Below are 25,662 nucleotides of genomic sequence, written 5' to 3'. Positions count from 1 at the left end.
ATATATTTGTTATTGCCCTTACTATTCGTTCAATAGTACTGTTAAAAAAAAAAAAATTGATCCTAAGTCCAAACTGTAACAGGTGTTGTGGAATAGAATAGTTATAACCATCAAGATTACATAAGATCCTGAATGAATCTAGAACCAATTAGTGTATTAATAAGCCATACATGTGCTACAACATTAGATGCTGCTGTTGGAAAATGAGAGTTTATTACTGTCATTTTCATAAGAATTATTTTTAATTAGTTTTTCTATATATTATGTGGTGTACGGATGTACATAATATCAGGAAAACATTTTAATTGTCACCAAATATGTCTTTCAAAGATTTGAAAAGAAATGAAAAACTTAAAATAAGCCCTGAAGTAAATATAAGAATGTATACTGAATATACTATATAATAAATATGTACAGGTATTTAATACAAAAACATAACAAGTATCTATAACTTAATGATGTCTATCATTACCATGGACGCAGAAGGCTCCAAATTCCAACATGGTAGCGTCGCCGTTGTTGATGATAACGATACTGGGAACGATAAAATCATCAATGATCAAATCAATGACTTGAAAAAAGAAATTGTACAAGTCATATCTAATACAGATTTGACTGTAAGTGAAAAGACAAAGAAAACTAAAGAGTTAGGGGAATTGATTGAGGCCCTACAAAAGATTTTAAAAATTGGAAAAGACATGGACAATGTTCACATAGAAAAAAATATAGATGTTGAACAAAAGATAGATCTTATTCCAAAGAATCAAGAAATAAATAATTATAAAGGTTACATACTTTTATCAAAGAAAGATGAATATGGTTTTTATTATACTTTTAAAAATTTAGATGGCAATATTATTAAATATTACTATGAAAATGATAACTATAAATTTAACAAGAAATTATCTAAAATTGAGGAAATTCCAATCTGGTTCAGATCATTATCCAGATATCTAAAATCATGGAACTTTGATGATGTTACACAATTGACAGGTAAAATAGAAATAGATAAAAATGAAGAGGAAATAATTAGAAACATTGTTATTAATTCTATGACTGATGATATGGAAAATTTTGACTTGGATGAAAAATCAGGTATTGAAGCTATTTTGTTTATTAAACAGCTACTAGGTGAAGAATTCCCTAGAAGAGTTAAGGACAGAATGTGGAAAGAACTGATTGTTGATGAGTTCTGTACTGAACCAGAAAGGATTACCAAGGAATTTATGTACATGGTGAACTTAGAGAAATGGAGCCATGTAAAAGATGATTTCTATAGAATAAATGATAACTTTTTAAAAACAAAAATTGAAGAATCATTAACAAAAAACGTAAAACAAGAAATGATTAACAATTTTTTAACCGGTAAATTAAAAGGTGACTTAAGGCAATTGAATGTTGAACAATATATAAAAGCAATTCGGGATTCAATTAGATTGATGAATATAGAATACTGTGAATCAAAAAATTTAACCCGTATTGAAAAAAGAAGATGTATTAACTGTAATTCGTGTTTACATTATGCCAAAAATTGTAGAAAAATCAATAATAACAATACTTACTTGAAAGGAATAAATTATAATAAGAAAGAAGACAAGGAAGAGAAGAAGTTACTTAGGCCTGGTGAAATCAATGAATCAGAACACTAGATCAATAAAAGAAAAGGTAAATGAACTGAATACCATCAAGAAAGAAATGAAGAACATGAATACTAACATAGATTCCAGAGAAAAGAATATGAAAATCGAAAAGAACAAAAAACAACAGACTCGAAAAGAATCAAACATTAAAGATATACATAATAAGTACAATATAAAGATAAAAAAAACATACTCAAAAAATAAAACTAATGACAAAGTAGTTATTGATACAGCTGCTGGTATACATTTGGTACACAATAAAGACTGGTTATTAAACTTTTCATCATTGATAAAAGGACCAGAATATTGGGGTGTAGGGGATGATAGAAACCCAATAGAAATACTTGGAGAAGGGATACTACCAATTAAAGGAGGTAGAAATAAAATAATTGGTGTTACAGCATACTATTCTCCAAAACAAGATGCAACAATTTTGTCTGCAGACAAACTATATCAAGAAACTGGCATTACCTTAGACAAAGGGTATGAATCGCTAGTGAACAAAGAAAATGAGTTTGATACGAAAACCTTAAAATTAGGAAACACCATATGGGTCGATACAGATAAAATTATAGCTGTCAAGATGACTGATAAGATAATTAGAGCAGTTAAACCTATTAATCCATTAGCGATAAAACCTAATATCACACTTTTAGAAGCTCACTTACGTTTAAATCATTTTCCAGCCAGTGGAATAATAAAATCAATAGAAATGAACAATTTTGATGATGTGAAAATGATAAATGATAAAAAAAATTCTAAAAATATATGGTGTGAGATATGCGCTTCAGGTAAATTACATCGACACTTTCATTATACTGGTTCTATGAATCACTACACTTCACAAAAGGAACCAGGTGCTTCTTGGAGCTTGGATATATTTGGTCCTGTTGAGCATGTTAAAGAAAGATATTTACTCATAATGGTGGATAGTGTATCGAGATTTATTATTGCAACAACCCATATCAAGAAAAATAAAAATGAAATAGGAGAACAAATTGGATACAATATAAATTGGATTGAAAAACAATTCGATGTAAAAGTTAAAGAGTTAATCATGGATAGGGGTAAAGAGTTTGACAATCACGTAGTTGAAGAATTAGCTCACGAAAACGGTATTAATATTATATATACTTCTACTGAAGATCACCAAGCTAATGGAAGAGCTGAAAGAGGTATAAGAACAATTATTGAGGACACAAGAACATTATTGCTACAATCAAGACTTCCCTTAAGGTTTTGGACATATGCAGCTAAAGCTTCAGTGAATGTGAGAAACTGCGTATATAACAAAAATGTTGGAGAATCACCATTAATGAAAATATCAAAACATAAAGTGAAAATTAAATTAAGATCATTCATACCATTTGGTGCCCCAGCTATGATATGGGATTACAGAAGCAGAAAAACAGAAGCACCAGGAAAAAGGGCTATAACACTATCCAAGGATCCAAAAGGTTTTGGATATTATTTTTATGTACCAAAAGAAAAAAGAGTGATAAGTACCACAAATTATATATTACCAGATTATACAATAAATCACAGTTTAAATGAGAAGAAAGGATATGATATTATTGGTACATTTTTACATGAGGTCAAAAACAAAATTGGAGATATAAATGACATTGATTATGACGAGAATGAAATAGTAACATTGTTACCATCAGATTTTGAAAATGAACATGATAATCTGGTAGATGTTTTACACGAAGATGAAATAAGAGTTAAAGAACATTTACTAAATGACATCCAAGAAGAAATTAACGATGTAACGCCAATTATTGAACCTAGAAGCATAGAAAATATTAAATTAGATGAATTGTTTGACGATTTTGAAGTTGAAGAAGAACATATCAGCGAGGAAACGGAATCAAGAGAGTCATTAGGAGAAGAGCTGATTACTTCTCAAAATACTGTAGACACAGAACAGGATGAACAAGATGAACTGAATGTGAACAAATATGAACCAGAAACTAATTATAATGATAATAATAAAAATACTGGTGTCGAACAATATCCGGAATTAAACAGCACATATAAATCTCAAGAAAATGATCAAGCTAGTTTCATGCAAGACTCATTGGTAAGTAAATGGAAGGATATATTGAAAAATAAGATTGAACAGGAAGAAATTAAAACAAACATTATTGAAGACTCATTTAAACATAGTAAAGCATATGCCTTGGAGAAACTTAACGAAACACATACAACAGAAAAGAAATTAGAAACTGATAAACAACTAGTCTTAGAGAATGACCTCAATATAACACTACAGGAACCTGATACTCTTAATATAGAACAAGAAGACACACAAAAAGAAAAAGATAATGTTGAACAACGGAAAGTATCAGAAATAGAATTAAGCAATAATGAAGGCGCAGAAAATATTTTGAAACATGAAGAAATAACAACAATGGATACAAACATAACAGGTCAGATAGGACATAATTTAAAGAAATCATCAAAATCATTGAGATCAACTAATAATAAATTACATCAAGAAATTAATGACAATGTTAAAAATTTTATAAAACGGAAGATAGAAACTGAACACAAAAAGGAAAAGGAAAAGAACAATGAAAATAACAGTTTACAACAAGTTCTAGAAAGAGAAAAGGCACTGGAAAGTAATGATATTAGTGTTGCTAAGATTGACGAAGAACAAGAAAAGTATTATGATGCTAAAGAATCTGTTTCACTAGTATCTACATTACCAAAAGAGGAAGATAATTTAACTAAATCAACCAATACTACAGACTGGACAAAAAAAAACTTTACTTCCTTAAGGAAACCTAAAATTAAAGAATTAAAGAAAAGATTATTAGAAAACAACTTCGAAGAAACCAATCTTGATAATATCCCCAAGATTAATTTAACTAATATTGATAAAAAAAATAAAGACTTACACCCTAAGAAGATTTTTAAGAAGAAAAAGATAATTCGTTATATTACTCCTACAGAAAAATGGGAAGAATTCACACCTGAATCACGGGGGGAAAGTGTTCCAGAAAGAAAGATTAGAGCATTATTTTATAAACAAGCTATAACTGAGAATCAAAATTTAGAAGAAAAGATTAAATTCATAGAAGCGTATAATAAAGAATTACAAAATCTAGTTAATATGAAAGTAATTGATTTGAATATTGCCATAGACAAAAGTAAAATACAAAAGGATAAAATCGTAGGAACAAATTCTATTTTTACGATTAAGAGAGATGGAACTTATAAAGCCAGAATTGTTTGTAGAGGCGATCAACAAACAAGCAGTAGTTATAATGATATTGAAACATCCATTTTAAGTCTTGATTCATTGCGAATTCTATTGATTATTGCTAACAATAAGAAGATGAAATTAAAGACTTTAGATATCAACCATGCATTTTTATATGCAACCTTAAATGAAGAGTTGTATATACAACATCCAAAAAATGCAAGAAAGGTTACTCCATTAAGAAAGGCATTGTATGGACTAAAACAAAGCCCTAAAAGATGGAATGAAACCTTAAAAGAGTCTATGAATGGTATGGGTCTATATGATAATATTTACTCACCTGGATTATTCGTTTCAAAGGATGGTAATTTAATGATAGCAGCATATGTTGATGATTGTATAATTGCTGCTAGAACAGATCAAGAATTAGATGAATTTATAAATACATTGGAAAAACAATTCTCAATAAAAATAGTTGGTGGAATGAAAAATAATATGCTTAATACAGATATTTTGGGAATGGATTTGAATTATGATTATGAAAAAGGGGAGATAGCATTAAGCATGACTAGCTATATAAAGAGATTAGAAAAGGAACATCCAATGATATTAAATGATAAATTAAAAGAAGAAATGATTCCAGATATTGATAAGTTTAAAATAAATCCAAAACAAGATAAATTAATTATGACTAAAGAGGAATACAAGAAGAAAGTAAGATATTTACAAGAGTTAATCGGTAAATTAAATTATATTAGGTCTAGAGGAAGAATTGATATAGAATGTGCAGTAAGTAAAATGGCTCGATTAGTTTTATATCCTCATAAAAAGGTAATTGAGTTAACCGAACAAATACTAAAATATGTTTATAAAACACAAGATACAAAGACTGTTTTTAAAAGAGAAGAAGTAGAAAATATATCAAACATCACGGTGATTTCAGATGCTTCGCTAGCATCTGAATTTGATCTTAAATCAAGATGTGGTGCATTAATATGGTTAGGAAACAATTTTTTCCATGGATTTTCAAAAAAATCATCAATTTTATGTACATCATCAGCAGAAGCTGAATTAGATGCCATAAATCAGGCTGAGAAAATTGCATTGCTATTAAAATTGAAATTAGAAAAGATGATGGATTTTAAAAACATAAGAATATGTGTAATTACTGATTCCAAACCAGCATTGGACTGGTTGAAACAAGATTATTTTAAAGCAAGAACCAAATTTTTGGGACTTAGAATTGAAAGATTAAAAGAAAGAATATTAGATTCAGACTTAAGTCTAAGAAAAATCAGTGGAAAAGAAAATCCTGCAGATCCATTAACAAAATCCACTACTAATAAAGATATAAATAAATTAAGAATGATTGTACAACATGAATTAACACCCAAAGAGTTGCTTCCAATCACTGTCCTCTGGAATGCTGGTAATGGAAATCATTAAGTTATAGTGAACAGGAGGAAGTTATAAGAAAAACCAATTAAAGGGGCATGTTGGAAAATGAGAGTTTATTACTGTCATTTTCATAAGAATTATTTTTAATTAGTTTTTCTATATATTATGTGGTGTACGGATGTACATAATATCAGGAAAACATTTTAATTGTCACCAAATATGTCTTTCAAAGATTTGAAAAGAAATGAAAAACTTAAAATAAGCCCTGAAGTAAATATAAGAATGTATACTGAATATACTATATAATAAATATGTACAGGTATTTAATACAAAAACATAACAAGTATCTATAACTTAATGATGTCTATCATTACCATGGACGCAGAAGGCTCCAAATTCCAACAGCTGCATAATAAAAAGATTGGATTACATAAGATCTTGGCAAATCTAGAATTTACCTATTGTTTTATTAAGTCCCACGTGTATTACTAATCACCATGATTAGAGAATTGGGATGCAGTTCTAATCCAGTAGTGCACCTAAATTAATATAATAAATTTTAGGGTTTGAATCAGTCAAGTCATTAATGTAGTAATCTGAATAATCGATCGAGCTCCAGAAAACATATAAAAGGACAACGTTTTCAGGAGATAAAAGATCATCTTCCATAATCGTTTCTTGTAAATAATTTATATATTATGTATAAACAAAATAGAACAAGCAAGTAACAAGTCAAGTAACTTCGAATAAGTACATTAGCTCGATATAAGCCGCTTAATATATAAGACCGTTTTAGTAATTATACTATCGACTATAGTTGATTACTGTCTCGATTATTTGAATTACTATTAATATTATTTGCGCTTCCCTGGAATACACAAAGAACTTCACCACACCATACTACAACAACAGGCAACAGCTGAGGCGCAAGTGGTTTAGTGGTAAAATCCAACGTTGCCATCGTTGGGCCCCCGGTTCGATTCCGGGCTTGCGCAGTTCTTTTTTGTTTACTTTTGATATACAGTATCATGTTATACGAAATATAGATCTTGTGTATGATGTATTTGAAAAGCTAATGTACTAGGAAACATTATGGACAAAGGAGTAAGGAATAAAATATATAAAACACATTTTTTTGTATATTAACTTTTTATTTTGTCAATTTTTGTTTTTATTATTTTAAATTTACAATAAGTTTTATTAATTTTAGTATAGAAGCTTTAAATTATTTTACCATTTCAAATCTAAATACAGTTTATATCTCTGAGATTATGTAATATTTTGTAGCAAGAAATATAAGTCTGATTGTTGAGAATGAGCGCCTGTAGTCATTGAATATATAGTAAACATTCTCAATATTTTATTAGGTAGATTTAGTATACAAAATTATAATAAAGTTCTTCGATTTTTTTATTTATGTATATAATGTATAATGATAAAATATAGGGGATGAGCAAGGGAAGAAACATGATATGAAAAAAATGTTGGCTTTATATATTTTCATATCTCGTCTATCTCGTCTATGTACGGCACCAAATTTATGATGAAGTTCGTTTATGTCTACTGATAAACAAACAATATATTCTTCACTTTTTGCTTTTCAATTAATGTTTATTATAATCTAATTGGCCTAGTATTTATTCTAGAATGTTTGATTCCAGCATTTATCCATAAGATTCTGTTTTGCAGATTATATTTTTTTGAATGTCAATTCTTTTAGGTATTATTATCATCTTTTATAAACAACTTAGATTTTATTTTTTTTTTTCAATGAAGTAAAGGTAAGAAATGATTCGTCTATTTTGAGAATCTAATTTCTGATTTGTGGAGTAGTTTTTGTTTGTCAATAATTTTTTTTTCAGTTAGTTAAAATTGGTTTTACACATTAAACAATTATTTTGCACAAAAATACAAAAACCATAGTACAATAAACAAATTCACATGCTTAATTAAAACAAAACTTTTGCTGGAATCAAACATTCTAGAATAAATACTAGGCCAATTAGATTATAATAAACATTAATTGAAAAGCAAAAAGTGAAGAATATATTGTTTGTTTATCAGTAGACATAAACGAACTTCATCATAAATTTGGTGCCGTACATAGACGAGATAGACGAGATATGAAAATATATAAAGCCAACATTTTTTTCATATCATGTTTCTTCCCTTGCTCATCCCCTATATTTTATCATTATACATTATATACATAAATAAAAAAACCGAAGAACTTTATTATAATTTTGTATACTAAATCTACCTAATAAAATATTGAGAATGTTTACTATATATTCAATGACTACAGGCGCTCATTCTTAACAGCTTCATATACTGAATTAGTTAATATTAAAGTATTGAACAAATACTAGGAAGAAAAAAATTTTTTTTTGATATTAATTAGAGGAGCACCAATAAAAAATAATCACTTATAATATTATTAAACCCAATAATAGAAATATTAGTAAAGAAATAAGCAAGAAAAATATTTTGTCTCAAAGCTAAAATTATACATTAGGATTATAAAAAGAAGGTTAAAATATGTTTTTAGAACTTTTCTTCATACTTTTTATGTAACTATATTTTTAATAAAACTCAGCATCTACGTTGTTGCTTAGGGTTGACATTCTTAACATTGCTGAGTATATATCTTGAAAAAGTCTATATTATATACAAATAAAATGATAAAATGTCATAAAAACAGTAGATGAAAAAAAATTTCAATAGTACTAAACTCTTGTTTCCTATACATATTAATTTCTAGTCTCTATTCCTACTAAATATATTTATGCTCAATGAATAAGTTATACTGAATCTAAACAATAATGTAAGTTATAATTTCTATATTGAGTTTATTACAATCCAAATTTATATGTATTAATTTCATGATGAAAATTCAATGGTTTTTATATTGATAATTGGTAATAACTAAGCGGATTTGGATAAATTCTTATTGGTTTATCTTTTCTTTATAAAATATTCAATTTAAGAAATTTTACATTTATACATAATTGTATTTAGACTTTATATACAAGAGACAGAAGTTATTGATACAATATAAATATTTTGATAATTTTATCATCTAACCATACTACTAATCTTAGGTAGATCTTAAATGTATATTCTTATAAGATAAAAAACTTAACTGGTAAAAGGGTGTAACTTTATTCATCTAAAAAGGTAAACAAATTTGGTAAATTCCATTTCTGAAAACTTATTTAAATATATCAAAATATCAATAAATAACTACTCTAAAATATACTAATCTCAAACTTTACCATTTTTTAACTTTTCCAATTTTAAAAATTTAAATCACAATCAATAAATAAAGAAAACTATGAAAAAATAACTGATATACTTTTCCAATTGCAACTGAGATTTATTTTTTTTAACGAGTTACAAAGAAAATAAAAAATATTAATATTACTTCTTTTGAACTCCCAAATAATTTTTCTCAAGAAATGTTGCATAAAAATCACAACCTTGTTTTAGTAAAAAAAAAAATAATACTTTATTTTTGCAAACAATACCTTTCAAAAATTAAATATTATTTCAGGACTCAAGTATCTAAAGGATCTTACAGGGAAGACTAATATATTTTATTAAGCCATCTTATACATTATTGAAACACAATCAGTTAAAACAAAAGGAATTGTTAGAATTTGACATTTTTTTTAATTATCAAAAACCAAATGGAAGAGAAGATGTGGAAAATACTTAAAATAACAATGAAAACCAAAGATAAATTTTTATACTTTTTATGACTTAATGTTAACTGTCGCTGCCATAAACGCTAAAAAGATCCAATTCTGCTAACTTTATAGCATTAACATCCCCATCATATAAATTTATTTTAACTTTGAGTCATTAAAAATAGTAAGTCTATTTTTATCCTATAATTATCAAAAGAAGAAACAGTCTAGCTACTACTGAACTTAGTAGAAATAATTTTTAATTAAATTTACTATTGAATACACTGTAAATACTAATGATCTTTGTTATATTATTAATATAATGTATAAAAATAGATTAAGATATAAATAAAAAGCAATAAACTAGAAATCGCTTACTTGTTAGTGATAAAAAAATTTGGGAAACAATTATTTCAATTTATGCTATTAGCCTCCATGTATAATTTATATTTTAGATTTAGAAAATTTTTACTTTTTCAATTATTGACTCGTACATATTTAATCAATAGTAATATTTAGATCTATAGACATTTTGTAGGAGTTAGTATTCCAACCCAATTATCAGTTGAAATACTTACTAATCTTGATATATTAATATGTTGAAATCGTTTTCTAATATTTAATTAAAAAAAAATAAATGTCTCTCATATCAAAAATAGATTAGAATATTGATCAAACATTATTATTTTAGAATAGATTACAAAAAATTATATATTTTTACAAGCCCAGTTATTTAACAATCAATAAATTAATATAAAGAGAAAGTCTATCACATTAAATAATAAGAAGTAGGACAACCTTGAATAATAAAATATGGTTAATAAGAAAAAGAAAAAATTAGTTATTTAAAGACAAATTTGTATGGTACCTCACTCTAGACAAAGTAATTAGACAATATACCTAAAACTTCTATTTTCAATATCAGTCAAATCAGCGAATTTGTATTTCTCAATATTTCTACCTGCTTGTTCCTTATCTCTTTTAGTATTTTCTTTATGACATAAGTAACCAACAAATAACTGCAATGGGATACAAACTGCTTGTGTAACTAACAGCGTAATCTTAGCTGGCATATACATTGGTGCATCTTTAACTCTAAACATTTGAGGTGCCACAATACATGAAATGTTGTACACAACCATAGTAACAGCATTTCTAAAGATTCTTTTTGTGTAACCCGAGGTATTACATGAATTCCAGATATAAATATTAGTGATGACACATGAACCACTGTAAATTAGATATAACCCTAATAGATTGCCAACGGAATGTGATAATGGTAAAGTAATCAAAACAATAGCACCAATAACTGCTGGGATATACATCAATGTAGTGATCAGTGTCAATTGACCCCATTTGGAGATCATCTGGGTAGTGATGATGATGATTAAGGCGACTAAGCCACCAATTGGCAATTGTAATAAAGCGGACCTATAACCATCAAAACCAAAAGTACTTGTAATTGTAACAGAAAATGTACCAATAGCACCAGTACTTATTTGAGAACATGCAGTTAGTAAAAGCATTGACCAAGTTAACTTATCCTTAAAAAATAATTCTTTGATTTGGTGTTTTTTAAACTTCTTAGTCTCCAATCCGGTTTGGTTAGCTCTAATATGTCCCACAACTTCCAATTTCTCCTCCTGTGTTAAAAACCATGCGTTTGTTACGTTATCAGGCAAATAAAAAAAAGTTAAGAGACCAAATGCAACAGTGACTAATCCGACAACAAGAAACATGATTTGCCAAGACGTGAAGTGTTCACTATGATAGTGTTGAAATCCAAAAGATATCAATCCGCCAACAACATAACCAGTGCCTGCTTGTGTAGCCCAAAAACCAATTCTTGCACTCTGTTCTGATTTAGTATAGTACATGCCACTGATTGTGATACAACCGACAGCAGAGGAGGCCTCAAAAAAACCTAATAAAGTTCTTACAATCATCAAAGAAGCGTATGTTTTGCATGCGGAATGACAGGCAAGAACTATTCCCCAAATTGTGATGAAAATACCCATAACTTTAGAAACAGGATACCTTTGAATAATATAGGTGACGACAGGCTCCATAAAGATATAAGCAGCTGAAAAAATAGTACCTAAATTAGAAAATTCGTTACCCTTCAAATTTCTCTTAATACCCATTGAAGCAGCATAATTCAACAGAGCTTTATCTAAAAACATGAAAAGATAAGTTAGACACAAAAATGGTAAGATTACATAGTCTACTTTTCTTATTATTTTTAGATTAGTTTTATGAGAACCATAAAAGATCACTTTTGTTTCATCAATAGGAATATTATTATTTTGCAAATCATCTTCAGACAATTGATCAAAAGTAATGTGATTTTGTTTCAAAAACCTTAAGGCAACGTCTTGATCATCATTAATTGATTCGTCATGAGTAGATACTTCACCACCAAACAATTTTTCTTCATCGTTAGTGGTAAATGAAACCTCTGATTGTTGCTTGTTAAGTTCTGCTGCCTTCTCAATATCTGTGATTGAAAACATTACGTTAGGTATCACAATATTATATCTTTCTAGTTATCTTATGTTACTATTTTCACTTTCTCTACTGGCACCATTCTCATCACTTAACAATATATATATATATAATACTATGGAAATTATTTATCATAGAATAGAATATGACTAGTCTAGATATTGGTAAATAAAACAGCAATCTACAGCCCTCTTATATATATATATATGTGTGTGTATGTGTGTGTGTTCTAAAATAGTTAAATGAATGAACAAAAAACAAATGAGTTTAAAAAAATGTATTTTTAGTTCGTTATTTCATATTAAGAAGTTCTAAGGTGGGCATGCAATGAGTAACAAACAATAATATTTCATTAACTGATAAGATTAGTTAAAAACAAAGAAAAAAAAGAAAAAGAAGAATTAAACGTTTTTTGATATTTTGTTCCACTATGACTTCCATTGGACAACGGTGTCAATTGTTGATTGAATCGAACTTCTGTGTTTAATTCGACATCATCTTACTCACAAAGTTGTGTCAAGTACTTATCCGAGCTTCGAGATGCTGTAATAATCATAACGATCAATCCATTAATTGATCACAATGACAAAGAAAGGATTCTGCAAAGTTCTCTCGAACGAAAACCTCTCGGCCGAGAACCAAACTTTAATAAAAAAACCTTTTTTTTTTTTTTTATCTAACTGAAGAAAAAGAAATGCTGTATTTATTAAATATGCAAATACTCAGCTTAAATATTTATTCGCTTTAAGGGATCCCTAAATTATGCAAATACCAGGATTGAAAAAAAAAACAAAGGGGAATATTCTTTTAAAAAAAAATTGGCCCACGGACTTTTTCTTCTTTCTTTGCTTTCATAAGAAATTAACCTGATTTTAAGTTAAAGAAACGTGCTGATGTTCGATTCTTGACCGGAGCAAGTTTTTTTTTTTACTTTTTCATCAAAGACTTTTCTTTTTAAAATATCAGTTTACTACCCCATCGATGATTAAGATCAATAGTTGAAGGACGGGTTGTGTCTAATACTATTCTCGACCAAATTTTCCATGTAGCTTCTAGTGTTTTTATTGATTAAATGTGTGGGATAATTTATTGTTTTTTCTTTTCTTTTCTTCTTATGAATAACTGTTATATATGTACACACACACTGATAACAAAAAAAATTCACTAAAAAGTAGATCCATTTTAAACGCACTTTTTTCTTTATTATTTGTAGTCTTTTGTGTTAAGATAATATGACTCAAAACAGCAATATAGCACGCCTTTTGTTGAACTACATACTGACTGCAAGAGGTATATGTCATGAAAATGCTTTAATTTTGGCACTAATAAGATTGAAAATAGATTTTGATGAATTTGATCCATCATGGCCAATCCAAAAATGGAACGTGGAATTGAATAATGTTATTAATGAGATTAATATTAAATTGAACACTTTAAATTACAAAATAGTAAAAATTAGTCATGGCATGGGGAAACATGCAGTGACCTTGAAAAATAAACAAAGATTTAACCTATTTGAAAAGTCTGATATGGATAATAATGAGGAAAATAATAATAATAATAATAATAATTATGAAGATGATAGTGGTGCTAATATAGGGACCATTGATAAAAATAATAACAAAATACTTAGTATAATCTTACCGGAGAGTAATAAATTTTATGTCTATATCAATATGGAATCCAGTGAAGAAACAAAATTGGCTACAAGATTTCAAGAAAAAGAAATCTCATTTATCAAATGGGTAATTGACCAATTTGTAAATAATAGCACAGAGATCCAATCTATATCTTACAATACAATAGATTCTAGTGTAATATACAAGGAAATTAACCAGTTGTTAACTTCGTTTTCATACCAGCGGAAAGAATTGAAGAATGGGTTTAGTGATGATGACAGTGATGAAGAAAAGTCTGGAGAACAAAATAACATCAGATGGAACTCTTTCATAACTTTTACCTCTAGGTCTACTAAATTATTACAATATGAGAATATGGGGGCAACAGAAATTGAAGATTTATTGTTACAATTATGTGAATTGAAATGGTTCTATCGAGACTCAAATGGGAGATTTGGAATAGATTTACGATGTATTGCAGAACTACGTGATTATCTGCTTAATGAATATGATCTACCTCTATGTCAGCAGTGTCAACAATTAACATTACAAGGTGTTATGTGTGGAAATGCTGATTGTTGTAATGTTGAGAATAAAGAACAAAATTCGATTTTCCAAAGACGTGTATGGCATTTGGATTGTTTCCAACATTATATGCTTCATGTAAGTCAAACCTGTGATAAATGCAATAACTCCCTACTGAATAATGGTATATATATCATATAACACACAATAATCTAAGTATATGTCGTAAGAAAATAGACAGATACATAAACAGATAAACAGATAGGCAGAAAAAGAAATATGCACATGGACGGGTGTTCTCATTATTTGACCCATGATTATTTAATTACACTCTTACTAATTTAGAACACATATATTATACAAATAAAACAACGACTATATACAGAATTTTTTTTTTTATAATTATCGTTAAATATTACCATACGTCCTTCTTAAAATTAAATATTAGAGTGTCAATATTGCCTGATGCTCTATTTTACCTTAATTTTTCTTTTTCAGTTTTGTTTCTAATAGGTTGTTTATTTTCTTACAATACCTTTTTTTTCTAAATAATCTTTAGCTTCATTTATTTTTGTAGCAACATATGGAGATCCACCTTTATCTGGATGATTTGCTAACATTATCTTTCTATGAACTTCTTTCAACTTCTTCTTCGTTAGATTACTCTCTTGTAAATTCAAAATTTGTAATGCCTCTTTTGTAGTCATCTTTGGTTCAAACCCACCTTTTAAATATTGTGTGGCAGCTTTGCCTCCGCTCATCTTAATGGATACAAACCTATAAAAACCCGCAGATGCATATAGGGTAAAGAAAATCCCTACTCCAGTAACAAAAGGATGTTTCCCTATGTAGCTAGTTATTTGATCAAAATAAAGATCCATACCAGATTTTGATTTTTGCTGTAACTGTACAGAAGAAGCCTGTTGTTGATTTTGCCCATTAATATTTTCTAAAGAAACAGCAATAGAATTATTATTAATATTCTTATTTTCGGAAACACCTTGAGGTAAAGACATATTTTAATACAAAATCACTATCTATTTTATTAAGCTCTCTTTTGTTCCAATCTTTTGATCTTATTTTCTTTATATGCGTTTTTTTTATCACTTGAAGAAAATTAGTTTAAGATACAATAGCAGTATTATCTACCAATACAATTTGCTTAATAGGTACCTTGAGCTGCATTAACAAAGCAATCTTTAATCTTATATTATTGTCTTCCATCTCTCTCTCTTTCTGTCTGTTTTAACAATTATTGTCAATTTTTAAAATATTTTTAACATTAAAAAGATCGAAAAAAATTTACTTATAAACCTAAAAAGGAAAGTATTGGTTAAGAAAAAAAAAATTTTTTTTTTCTTTTTGCTGAAGGATCAACAAAGTGAAATTTTATTATTAAATGGAAATTTCATCTCATCTCAATCCCACACATTTTTTGATTGAATAATTATAATAAAGTTTGATAGATATTTTGTGCATAATATTGCTAACTATCTTTGGGTAATACGTATTTGCCGATTTGAAAAGGTCAAATATTTATTTTATCAAATAACTTATACGATTAGCTAAAGAAGGTGAAACAAAACTACACAAATACACACATATCTACATATATCTATATATCTGAGTCATAATGAGAATTTATCAATGTCATTTCTGCTCATCTCCAGTATATCCTGGCCATGGTATCATGTTTGTTCGTAATGATGCCAAAGAGTTTAGATTTTGCCGTTCCAAGTGTCACAAGGCATTCAAGCAACGCCGTAATCCACGTAAGTTGAAATGGACTAAAGCTTTCAGAAAGGCTGCAGGCAAGGAACTGGCTGTTGATTCTACATTAACATTTGCACAAAGAAGAAACGTTCCTGTTAGATATAATAGGGAATTAGTCGCCACTACTCTAAAGGCTATGGCAAGAATTGAAGAAATTAGACAGAAACGTGAAAGAGCATTCTATAAGAACAGAATGAAGGGTAATAAAGAAAGAGAGTTCTTAAGAGACAAGAAGCTAGTTGAAGCTAACCCAGAATTATTGAGAATCAGAGAAGTTGAAATTGCTAACAAACTAGCCAAGGAACAAGAAAGAGAGGAGATAAGTGAAGAAGAAGAGGAAATGGAAATTGATAGTGAAGAAGAGGAAGAAGAAGAATTACAAAAACAAAAGATTTTATTGAAAAACAAAAGAAGGAATGTCAAGAAAATTGCATTTTAATATTAAGCAAGCAGTTATTGATGATTTTTGCAACATATTCTCATTTGTTATCATCTTATCCGATAAATCACCTTCCAACAATTTTTTTTTGATGAAAACAATATAGAATCTTGATGATTTTAACATATTGTTTAACTAATTACATATTTAATTATATATATATATATGTAGAAAGTGGATAACGGTATTGTAAATTAGCTTATTTATATACTTTTTTTCCGGTTTATTATAGATTTCTCAAAAAATTAAAAGGAGAAAAGATGACTAAGTAGAGCATTATAAATAAAATAATGAATATGATCAAACACTCGAAGAAAAAGGTTCTTATTAATATCCTAACTAACATTACGGATTAATAAAGTATCGACCTTCTGGAGATAAGATGAACTCTTTTAATGCATCGATTTCTTTAATTGTAATCGGTCGGAGATTTACGGATTCTAATATGATTGTATTGTTATCATCGTAGTCATACCATGTAACTGCTTGGATATCAACGGGGTCACCTGGTTGCAAATCTATCTTAGTTTCTTCATTAATAAACAATTGAACAAATGTATTTTCCTCCATGTATAGATGAAATGATGTAGTTTCGGTATTTAAACTTCTGTTTGATTCAAATATTGATAAATTTCGTATTAATAATTTACTAAAATACTTGTTAGAAGAATCAAACGGTACATATTCTATGTCAATGAATTGTGCAAATATCCTATACTGTTGTAAGAAGTTTTGTCGATTCTCTGGAATATTGTCATTTTTTGAAAAAAATTCATTTATATCAAAAATTAATCTACTCATTCAGAAAAACGAACAAAAGTAATACATGTATTAGATCAATGATGTACTAAGAAATAAATGAAAAAAATTAATATTGTGTTGCAATCACGTGTGTATGACATTGTAACAAAAAAAAAAAAGAGTGATATTTGTATCTCGTTTCCCCCTCTAAGATGAAGAAAACAAACTGAATCAAAAGTTAATAATATCTCCAAGGTAAAAAAAATCTTTACCAATTTGTTATTATGGAGATGGATAAATAAAAGCTTTACAAACATAGATAATTGTTCTATTAGACAAATGTTTAAAGAAATTTCCTAATTTGGTAGATAAAATTGGGATTGCAAACCCTAAGAACAATGTTAGGGAAAAAACATTAACTACTATTTTATTTTCTACTTCTTTTTAGGGTTGGAGTTATTTTTCTTTGAATGGTTAACGTTGTTTTTATTAAGGGTTATTCATCTATGTTAGATAGTGGTTAACAATGTTAAAATAAAGCAATACATATCTTATTAGAAGACCGGCTGTTCCTTTAATTAGATAGTTTTATAGTCCTCTATCCAAAACTCTTAAGATAACCGTAATAAAAGTTTCTAGAAATACAAACACTTATCAATAAGAATTTATCCAAATGCCAATGGTCATGACCCATTTATGAATATAATAAATAATAAGAATCAATCCAGGTGATTAATATATATGAATTGAAGATATTTAGAGTGTGATTAACCTAATGTGGGAATACTAACTACAAAGTAAATATATATAGGGAACAAGAGTCTAGCAAAAATAGAAATTTTACATGTTCTATTTTTATGTTTATAACATATACATATTAATAATATATCAAATAATCATGGTCACTAAATTTGGATGACATCTTAGATACTTATTTTTATAAATTTAAATATCTATAATGTAGTACAGCTAAGCATGATAGTGGATTTACCGACTATATGAATCAAGTTCCATGTGAATTTAGAAAAATATATTAATGCTTTATAGCATGAACACTTTTTTGATAGATGGAATAAAGACTTTTGCTTCCTCTTGTGAAATTTACCAAATTATTAGATGATAAGTTACTATTTAATATTAAAAAATTTACACTCTATACTGTTAAACATTAATATTAATATATATATAATGAGCAACGCATTAATAAACTGTCTTTTTCATGATTTGAAAAAAAATAAGTAGATCTGTCGTATCTATAACTCGTGTGCTCATTTGTATTATGCATTGAACTTAGTTACATTCCCAATGTCAATAATAATTCTGTTGTTGTCATCTTGGAACAACTGAAAAATTCTGAAGCACAGTATATTTCTATTTTTATTACACACATATATATACATACATGTATAAATATACATATATACAAAAATGTGTATATATATATTGCATTTGAATATTTTTACCTTTAACCGAAAAAATAAAAAAAGAACTATAGAAGAAATAAGAAAATGCCTTAAAGACAACAAAATCGAAATTGCAGAACAAACAAAGAGAATGTGTGATAATAGTATTTACAGATTTTGAAATGAACTATTTTTCTATAAAATAACACTGACTGTAGTTGTTGTGTAAATTATAGATTATACAAACATATATTTGAAAAGTAGAATGCTTGCACAGCAAGTATATCATGAAAACAATGAGGATATTGATAGTCATAATAATGAAAATAGTCCTGTTCATAACCATAACCGTAACCATAACATTAACAATGAGGTAAATAGGTACGAAGAAAAATTTCTATTCTTTGAAAATAGGCTATTAAATGAATTAGAAGATTTAGATGATCCTTTGGAATTATTTTTGGAATATATCAATTTTATTAATGATCTTGGACTACCATATTTTGAGAATAAATTAAAACTACTATTAGAAAGATGTATCAATTACATCTTTGTGTTGGGTACGTATTCCAATGATCCAAGGTTTGTCAAAATTTGGTTCTTTTATTTGGATCTTTTCATTTTTGATAATGATGTGATTCAATATCAAAATAATTTATTATTTATGTTTTTGAACGGGGTTGGTCAAAGATTGGCTATGCTTTATATTGAATGGGCCAACATGTTTTGGAATTTAAAACAATTTGATAAAAGTTTGTTGATTCTCGAATATGGTATGAAACAAAATTCACGACCTATAAAAAGGTTGCAAGATATGTTGAAAGATTTACATCAAAGGTTATTAGAAATGAAAATTCATATTACACCTTTTCCAATGAATCACTGGGATATCTTCATACAGGAGCTAATACAAAATTCAAATACACCAAGTTTTATAACACATAAAATAACAAGCACAAACACAGGCACAAATCATAACATATCCAAAATTGTATCACCAGTTCGGCAAACGCCTTTACAAATTTTTGCAGACACTACAGATACATCAAAAATTAGTAAACCGAAGCCAAGCCCTGTTTATCAGATAAATCAAATTGAAGGTAGACTACCTGAGAAAATCGATTGTAATTTCGATTTAATCTATAATTCAAAATATCAATATGGTGAAATAGGTTTTGAAGAATTGCTTTCATTAATGAAACCATCTCCTCGAAACATAGAAAATCCTGGTTTGCTATCATCATCATTATCTGTACAGGCACAACCGAAAAATTCCGTTAAAAGAAATGCATTTGAAGTTATCAATATTGACACCGATGAAAGTAACTCAATCAAAAGACAAAAGATGATGGAACAACTACCGTCTTCTCAACCACCAATAAATAATAGTAAAATTCAGATATTTGATGATAGAGATGCTACAGTAGAATATAACACCAAAATATCACTTCTACCATTAAAAGAAGAAGAAGATAATAACTTAACGACAAATAATACTAACACAGTGACATTTTTCTCTAAAGATGCTATAAATGAAGTTTATTGCATGTTTAATCAAAATTTAAATGAAAATAATAATTCTAGTATTAAGGATATAAACCACTCTGGTCAAACTAATAAAATCAATACTAATATTCTTAACGATAATCATAAAATTAATAATTATACTACTGATAATACCACAAATAAATTTTCTATATATGAAAATATAACACAAGATCTTACAAGACCTAATATAGATGATCTTACTGAAGTGAAAGTTCCAGAAGATACAAATCAGGTAGACAGCATCTCCAAAACGGATGTGCCGAATCCAAGTTCAAATCCAATCTCAATAAACAACATTATACCTAATGAAGATCACTATGGTAATATATACCCTATTGAAGAAAGAACAGAAAACTCAATTCATACACCAATATATCAACCATCCCAAGCATTACAATCTCAAAGTTCACCTTTTATCTCTCAACCAAGTATATTTTCTCAAAAGAAAAATTCTAAAAATGAAAATGAATTAGTCCAATTGCCATCAATTATAAGTCATCCGTTAAGTGATGACTTACGACAATTACTACTATCTAAATTATCTCCTCCCTTGTCTGAATATGATTCATTTTTCCGATACAATCAAAAGCTGAATATGAGTCACCAATTAGAAAGAATCCATAAAATTACCAAAAGCTCACAAAAAAAACTTCCCATTATTAATTTTACAAAAATAAATAAATTTTATTGTATTCATTCAGAGTTGGGTCGTGGCGGATATGCAATTGTCTACTTAGCAGAATCTGACGACGGATCTCTAAATGCGTTAAAAGTAGAAAAACCAGCAAACTCATGGGAATATTATATACTAAGGCAAGTTGAATTGAGACTGAAGGATCAACACAATGTATTAAGATCAATAATTAATATAAATTCATTACATTTCTTTCAAGATGAAAGTTATCTGATACTAAATTATGCAAATCAAGGAACTATTTTGGATTTGGTCAACCTGTACCGTGAAGATATGAATGGTTATAAAACATTAGATGAATTGGTTTGTATATTTTTTACTATTGAATTGATTAAAGTAATAGAAGCACTCCATGAAATTAAAATTATACATGGTGATTTAAAACCTGATAATTGTATGATTAGATTGTTACCTATACCTAATGGAGAACAATTAGGCAATTATAACAGATTTGGCGATGAAGGTTGGAATCAGAAGGGTATTTATTTAATTGATTTTGGGCGCTCCTTTGATCTAACATTTTTCAGCAATGGCACAAGATTCAAATCAGATTGGCCTATAGATGAACAAGATTGTTATGAAATGAGACATGGTTTGCCATGGAGTTATGAATGTGATTATTTCGGCCTTGCTGGGATTATTTATTGTATGTTATTTGGAAAATTTATGGAAACTGTAACAGATTCTGGTAATAATAGAATAAAATTGAGACAATCCTTAAAACGTGGATGGCAGAAAGATATTTGGAATGAATTGTTTGATTTGCTTTTAAATAGTGGTCAATATGATTTACCTATTACAAATAAGATCAAAATAATGCGATTAAAAATGGAAGATCACATTTTAAAGGATGAACACAATTGCAGTAGGTTAAGATCGTCGATATTACAAATTGAAAATGAATTATCCCAGATCAGAAATAAACATTATTACTCACAAAAATAATAAATAGCAAAACGTAATATAAAATAGAGTATGATAATATACATAATAACAACATATATATATATATATATATATATATACGTATGCATAATTTGTAAAGTAATTTTAGAGAAATAAAGAAATAATAGTAATAGTAATATACGATGAGAGTAAACCATCTTTATTAATCTTGTTTTCTAACACCACTTACAATATCATCTACTCTTAAAAGAAGACATGCACTTTCAATAGCAGTTTTAATAGATTGTTGTTTGATAACTTCTGGTTCCCAAATACCATATTCAACCATATCAGTAATTTTACCTTGATCACCATCAATACCCATGGTATGATAGCCTTGTGAGTGCTTAGCTCTTAGTTGGGAAAGAATTCTAATTGGATCTCCACCAGCATTTTGGATCAAAGTTCTTGGTATAGATTCCATTGCGTCAGCAACAGCTTGATATGGCCATTGTTGAATACCTTCTAATTGTTTTGATCTTTCGGCTAATTTAACAGAGACAGCCATCTCAGTAGCACCACCACCAGGTGATAAAGATGGAGAAAGCATGACATTACGAGTCACGGCCATTGCATCTTGTAAATTACGTTCAATTTCATTTAAGATATCTTTTGAACCACCACGCAACATGATTGTACAAGCCTTTGGATCCTCACATTCATCTAAGAAAGTGTAGTATTCATCCCCTATCAATTCAACTTTAAATACACCACATTTAGTACCAACATCAGTATCTTTTAAATCTTCAACACGATTTATTATAGTGGCGCCAGTTACGCGAGAGATTCTGTTATTGTCAGTCTTTTTAACACGTCTTAAAACACTACAACCGCCTTTTAGGAGGAAATGTTGAGCCAAATCTGAGACTCCCTTTTCAGTGATCACCAAATCAGGGTTAAATTGCAAAATTTGCTCACACATGCTTTGTACTTGTTCCTCTTCGATCTGTAGGATTCTGTTCCAATCCTCCTCCTTTGTGATTTCGATATTAGTCTGGGACTCCCCCTTTTTATATTCCAATGGACAATCCAATAAAATGACACGAGGTTTTTCTACATAACGAGACATCTTTGGATGTACGACATCCTTATTTAACATAACCCCGTTTAGGACATGAGAATCCATAACCTCACCGCCTGGAATCTTTTCAATTCTAACATATCTTTTGATATCTATGTCTCCACGATCATCATGAACCATTCTTACTGCTGTCAAAGCCAACTGGCACATTTTTTCAGACCATAATTTGACGTATTTGGTGCCTATAGAGGCTTGGATCAATTGTAGCATAGCGGCGTCGTTATCGACATCAACAGGTTTAGAGACTTGATTGATAATTTCTAATGCATCATTCAGAGCCAGTTTCAAAGCTTGTATAATGATGACTGGGTGAATGTTTTTTTCAATCAAATATGGTGCGCATTGAGCCAAGATCTCACCAGCTAAGATAATGACGGAGGTGGTACCGTCACCTACTTCTTCATCCTGTGTCCTTGATAGTTCCAACATTGACTTAGCAGCTGGGTGAGCCACATCAATTTCTCTTAGAATAGCATGACCGTCGTTAGTCAACACCAGACCACCCATTGGGTCCAATAACATTTTCAACATTGCCTTGGGACCAAGACAAGTTCTAATGATATCGGAAACAGCCTTAGCAGCAGTAATATTGGACACCTGGGCTTGACGGCCAGAAGTCCTCTCTTGAGCAGAGGTGTTCATCACAACGACTGGGGCTTGCATTTTTCAAATAGTAATTGTATGATTATTGTTATTCTTATTGTATTTTGTGTTCCGTTCTGTGAAATCTGGAATCGGTCGCCAATCAATCAATTTCCCTACGCTCTCTTTTATATTTATCTCCTCTATTCTTCTAATAAATACAGACGCACAAGCAATAAACACATGTAATAACCACAAACTCTATAGTGCACTACAATATACTACAATACACTACACAACTATCATACATATTTAACACTTTTGCAAATCAAAAAGGTTTGCGGGTCATCGTCCAGAACAATCAATTTTTTTACTCTTTTTACTTCGAATTTTTCGAAAACTGACAATTTTCCACTGACCTATTTGTATGGAGCTACCAAACAACATCTATGCTGGAAAACTAGGAAATAAAAAAAAAGGAAAAAAAGTGGAAAATTTGAAAAGGACCCTGCTTTTTTTTTTGTATATTTTATTTTTCATTTTCATTATGGTGCTTTGTATTTGATTTTAACAGAAGACAGACAAGGAGGATGAAATGAATGAAGGTAAAGAAAATAAACAACTGGTTTTGTTTCCAGTAGTATCCCACACATTCAACCATCCAACAAGAAAGTTTTGCATTTTTTTTTTCCTTTCTTTCTTTCTTTTTTTTATTTATTTCACAAACTAAATGACTGTATTCATCCAACTTAGACATCTTTCAGGCAGAAGAATAGTTTATCCACGTTACAATTTTTTGAAATTAAACAGACAAAGTCCTTGGAAACATGACACCAATCTGAGATATGCCATGAGGCAATTCCTTGGTCCAAAAAACTATAAAGGTGAATATCCACTAAACAGATATGCCTCTCCTGCTACAAACCACACACCTAAATATATCCAGCCAGATTTGGAACGTGGTAGACCCTTGAGAGACCCAACCACTGGAGAAATCTTGGAACCAAAGACCTGGATTGACTCTAATGGTTACGAACAACTAAAATTTGAACCCATTTCTAATGAGAACGAGTCCACTAAGTTCAGTCATACTAGCAACAACCGTTGGAGACAACCTTTCCCTGAAAATAAATTCTGTTTGACGAATTATTGGGTAGATTCAAACCTAAAAAAGCAGATCTTTGAAGATCTAAATGTAACTGGTCTCTCCACACAAGAAGTGTCGCAAAAATATGGGTTAAAAGTAGCCCGTGTGGAAGCATTATCTAAACTCTACCAATTGGAAGAACAAAGAGAACAGAGAAAGTTGAAAAGTAAAAAAATTAATACCGATGTAGATAAAATGGCCACTACAATGGAACAAATGTTCCCTCTATTTAACCTACCAACCTCAACTGAGTCACCAGATAATGGTTCAAGTTATCAAAACATCATCAATTCAAGACGAGAAAACTTATCTGAGATTCCAATCCCATCTAACGCAAAGAAATCCAGATTTATTACATTGGCTGAATCAGAACCATTTGGTCCGTTGGATGCAGCAGCAGTATTAGATTTAGAACCTGCCGTCAAGACGTTAGAAAGATTGGCCACAGAAGGTGAACATTCTGCTAATCATAGCAATTCACAAAATAAAAAACTGCATAAGACAAGAATCGTCTATGGTCCTGTCTTAGCTGGTGAAAGATCACAATTTAAAGTCACTGACGTTCCTGCCTACAAATATGCTTACCGTTATGGTAGTGGAAACCGTGATAATAAAAAGGATCGTCGTATAGAATTTGATGAGAATGGTAGAATGATATATGTTTAAATGAATCAGAGTGAAAAAAAAGAACATACAGTGGTATTTTTAAATATGTTACTGCA

At 29.1% G+C, this 25,662-nt stretch overlaps 10 protein-coding genes and 1 non-coding gene across 11 annotated transcripts; 7 read left to right on the top strand and 4 right to left on the bottom strand.

Moving 5' to 3' along the window:
* Positions 1 to 455: 455 nt before the first annotated feature.
* Positions 456 to 1,649, top strand: PWA37_002542 (uncharacterized protein; the record flags this gene model as incomplete). Its single annotated transcript, XM_064859103.1, has 1 exon — positions 456 to 1,649. One exon carries the CDS (start codon positions 456 to 458, stop codon positions 1,647 to 1,649), a length of 1,194 nt encoding a protein of 397 aa, XP_064713912.1.
* A 46-nt stretch (positions 1,650 to 1,695) lies between these two features.
* On the top strand, positions 1,696 to 6,297 carry PWA37_002541 (uncharacterized protein; the record flags this gene model as incomplete). Its single annotated transcript, XM_064859102.1, has 1 exon — positions 1,696 to 6,297. The coding sequence occupies one exon, from the start codon at positions 1,696 to 1,698 to the stop codon at positions 6,295 to 6,297; it is 4,602 nt and encodes a 1,533-aa protein (XP_064713911.1).
* An 876-nt stretch (positions 6,298 to 7,173) lies between these two features.
* Positions 7,174 to 7,244, top strand: PWA37_002540. Its single transcript has one exon. It is a non-coding gene; the product is annotated as a tRNA-Gly (tRNA).
* A 3,581-nt stretch (positions 7,245 to 10,825) lies between these two features.
* Positions 10,826 to 12,451, bottom strand: THI73 (Thi73p; the record flags this gene model as incomplete). The annotated part of the gene is made up of 1 exon (XM_064859101.1): positions 10,826 to 12,451. The coding sequence occupies one exon, from the start codon at positions 12,449 to 12,451 to the stop codon at positions 10,826 to 10,828; it is 1,626 nt and encodes a 541-aa protein (XP_064713910.1).
* A 1,224-nt stretch (positions 12,452 to 13,675) lies between these two features.
* Positions 13,676 to 14,788, top strand: NSE1 (Smc5-Smc6 complex subunit NSE1; the record flags this gene model as incomplete). Its single annotated transcript, XM_064859100.1, has 1 exon — positions 13,676 to 14,788. The coding sequence occupies one exon, from the start codon at positions 13,676 to 13,678 to the stop codon at positions 14,786 to 14,788; it is 1,113 nt and encodes a 370-aa protein (XP_064713909.1).
* A 317-nt stretch (positions 14,789 to 15,105) lies between these two features.
* On the bottom strand, positions 15,106 to 15,603 carry PAM18 (Pam18p; the record flags this gene model as incomplete). The annotated part of the gene is made up of 1 exon (XM_064859099.1): positions 15,106 to 15,603. One exon carries the CDS (start codon positions 15,601 to 15,603, stop codon positions 15,106 to 15,108), a length of 498 nt encoding a protein of 165 aa, XP_064713908.1.
* A 617-nt stretch (positions 15,604 to 16,220) lies between these two features.
* On the top strand, positions 16,221 to 16,799 carry RLP24 (ATPase-activating ribosome biosynthesis protein; the record flags this gene model as incomplete). Its single annotated transcript, XM_064859098.1, has 1 exon — positions 16,221 to 16,799. The coding sequence occupies one exon, from the start codon at positions 16,221 to 16,223 to the stop codon at positions 16,797 to 16,799; it is 579 nt and encodes a 192-aa protein (XP_064713907.1).
* Positions 16,800 to 17,144: 345 nt separating this feature from the next.
* On the bottom strand, positions 17,145 to 17,600 carry PWA37_002535 (uncharacterized protein; the record flags this gene model as incomplete). Its single annotated transcript, XM_064859097.1, has 1 exon — positions 17,145 to 17,600. One exon carries the CDS (start codon positions 17,598 to 17,600, stop codon positions 17,145 to 17,147), a length of 456 nt encoding a protein of 151 aa, XP_064713906.1.
* Positions 17,601 to 19,208: 1,608 nt separating this feature from the next.
* BUB1 (protein kinase BUB1) lies at positions 19,209 to 22,130 on the top strand (the record flags this gene model as incomplete). Its single annotated transcript, XM_064859096.1, has 1 exon — positions 19,209 to 22,130. One exon carries the CDS (start codon positions 19,209 to 19,211, stop codon positions 22,128 to 22,130), a length of 2,922 nt encoding a protein of 973 aa, XP_064713905.1.
* A 163-nt stretch (positions 22,131 to 22,293) lies between these two features.
* CCT3 (chaperonin-containing T-complex subunit CCT3) lies at positions 22,294 to 23,874 on the bottom strand (the record flags this gene model as incomplete). Its single annotated transcript, XM_064859095.1, has 1 exon — positions 22,294 to 23,874. The coding sequence occupies one exon, from the start codon at positions 23,872 to 23,874 to the stop codon at positions 22,294 to 22,296; it is 1,581 nt and encodes a 526-aa protein (XP_064713904.1).
* A 649-nt stretch (positions 23,875 to 24,523) lies between these two features.
* MRPS35 (mitochondrial 37S ribosomal protein mS45 MRPS35) lies at positions 24,524 to 25,606 on the top strand (the record flags this gene model as incomplete). Its single annotated transcript, XM_064859094.1, has 1 exon — positions 24,524 to 25,606. One exon carries the CDS (start codon positions 24,524 to 24,526, stop codon positions 25,604 to 25,606), a length of 1,083 nt encoding a protein of 360 aa, XP_064713903.1.
* Between the last annotated feature and the right edge of the window lie 56 nt (positions 25,607 to 25,662).

This window comes from Arxiozyma heterogenica (genome assembly GCF_036370985.1).
Source record: "Arxiozyma heterogenica strain weizmannii chromosome Unknown scaffold_21, whole genome shotgun sequence".
NCBI classification, from domain to species: Eukaryota; Fungi; Ascomycota; class Saccharomycetes; order Saccharomycetales; family Saccharomycetaceae; genus Arxiozyma; species Arxiozyma heterogenica.
The sequence above is the reverse complement of the archived record's forward strand: the minus strand, read 5'-3'. Positions and strand labels throughout refer to the sequence as shown.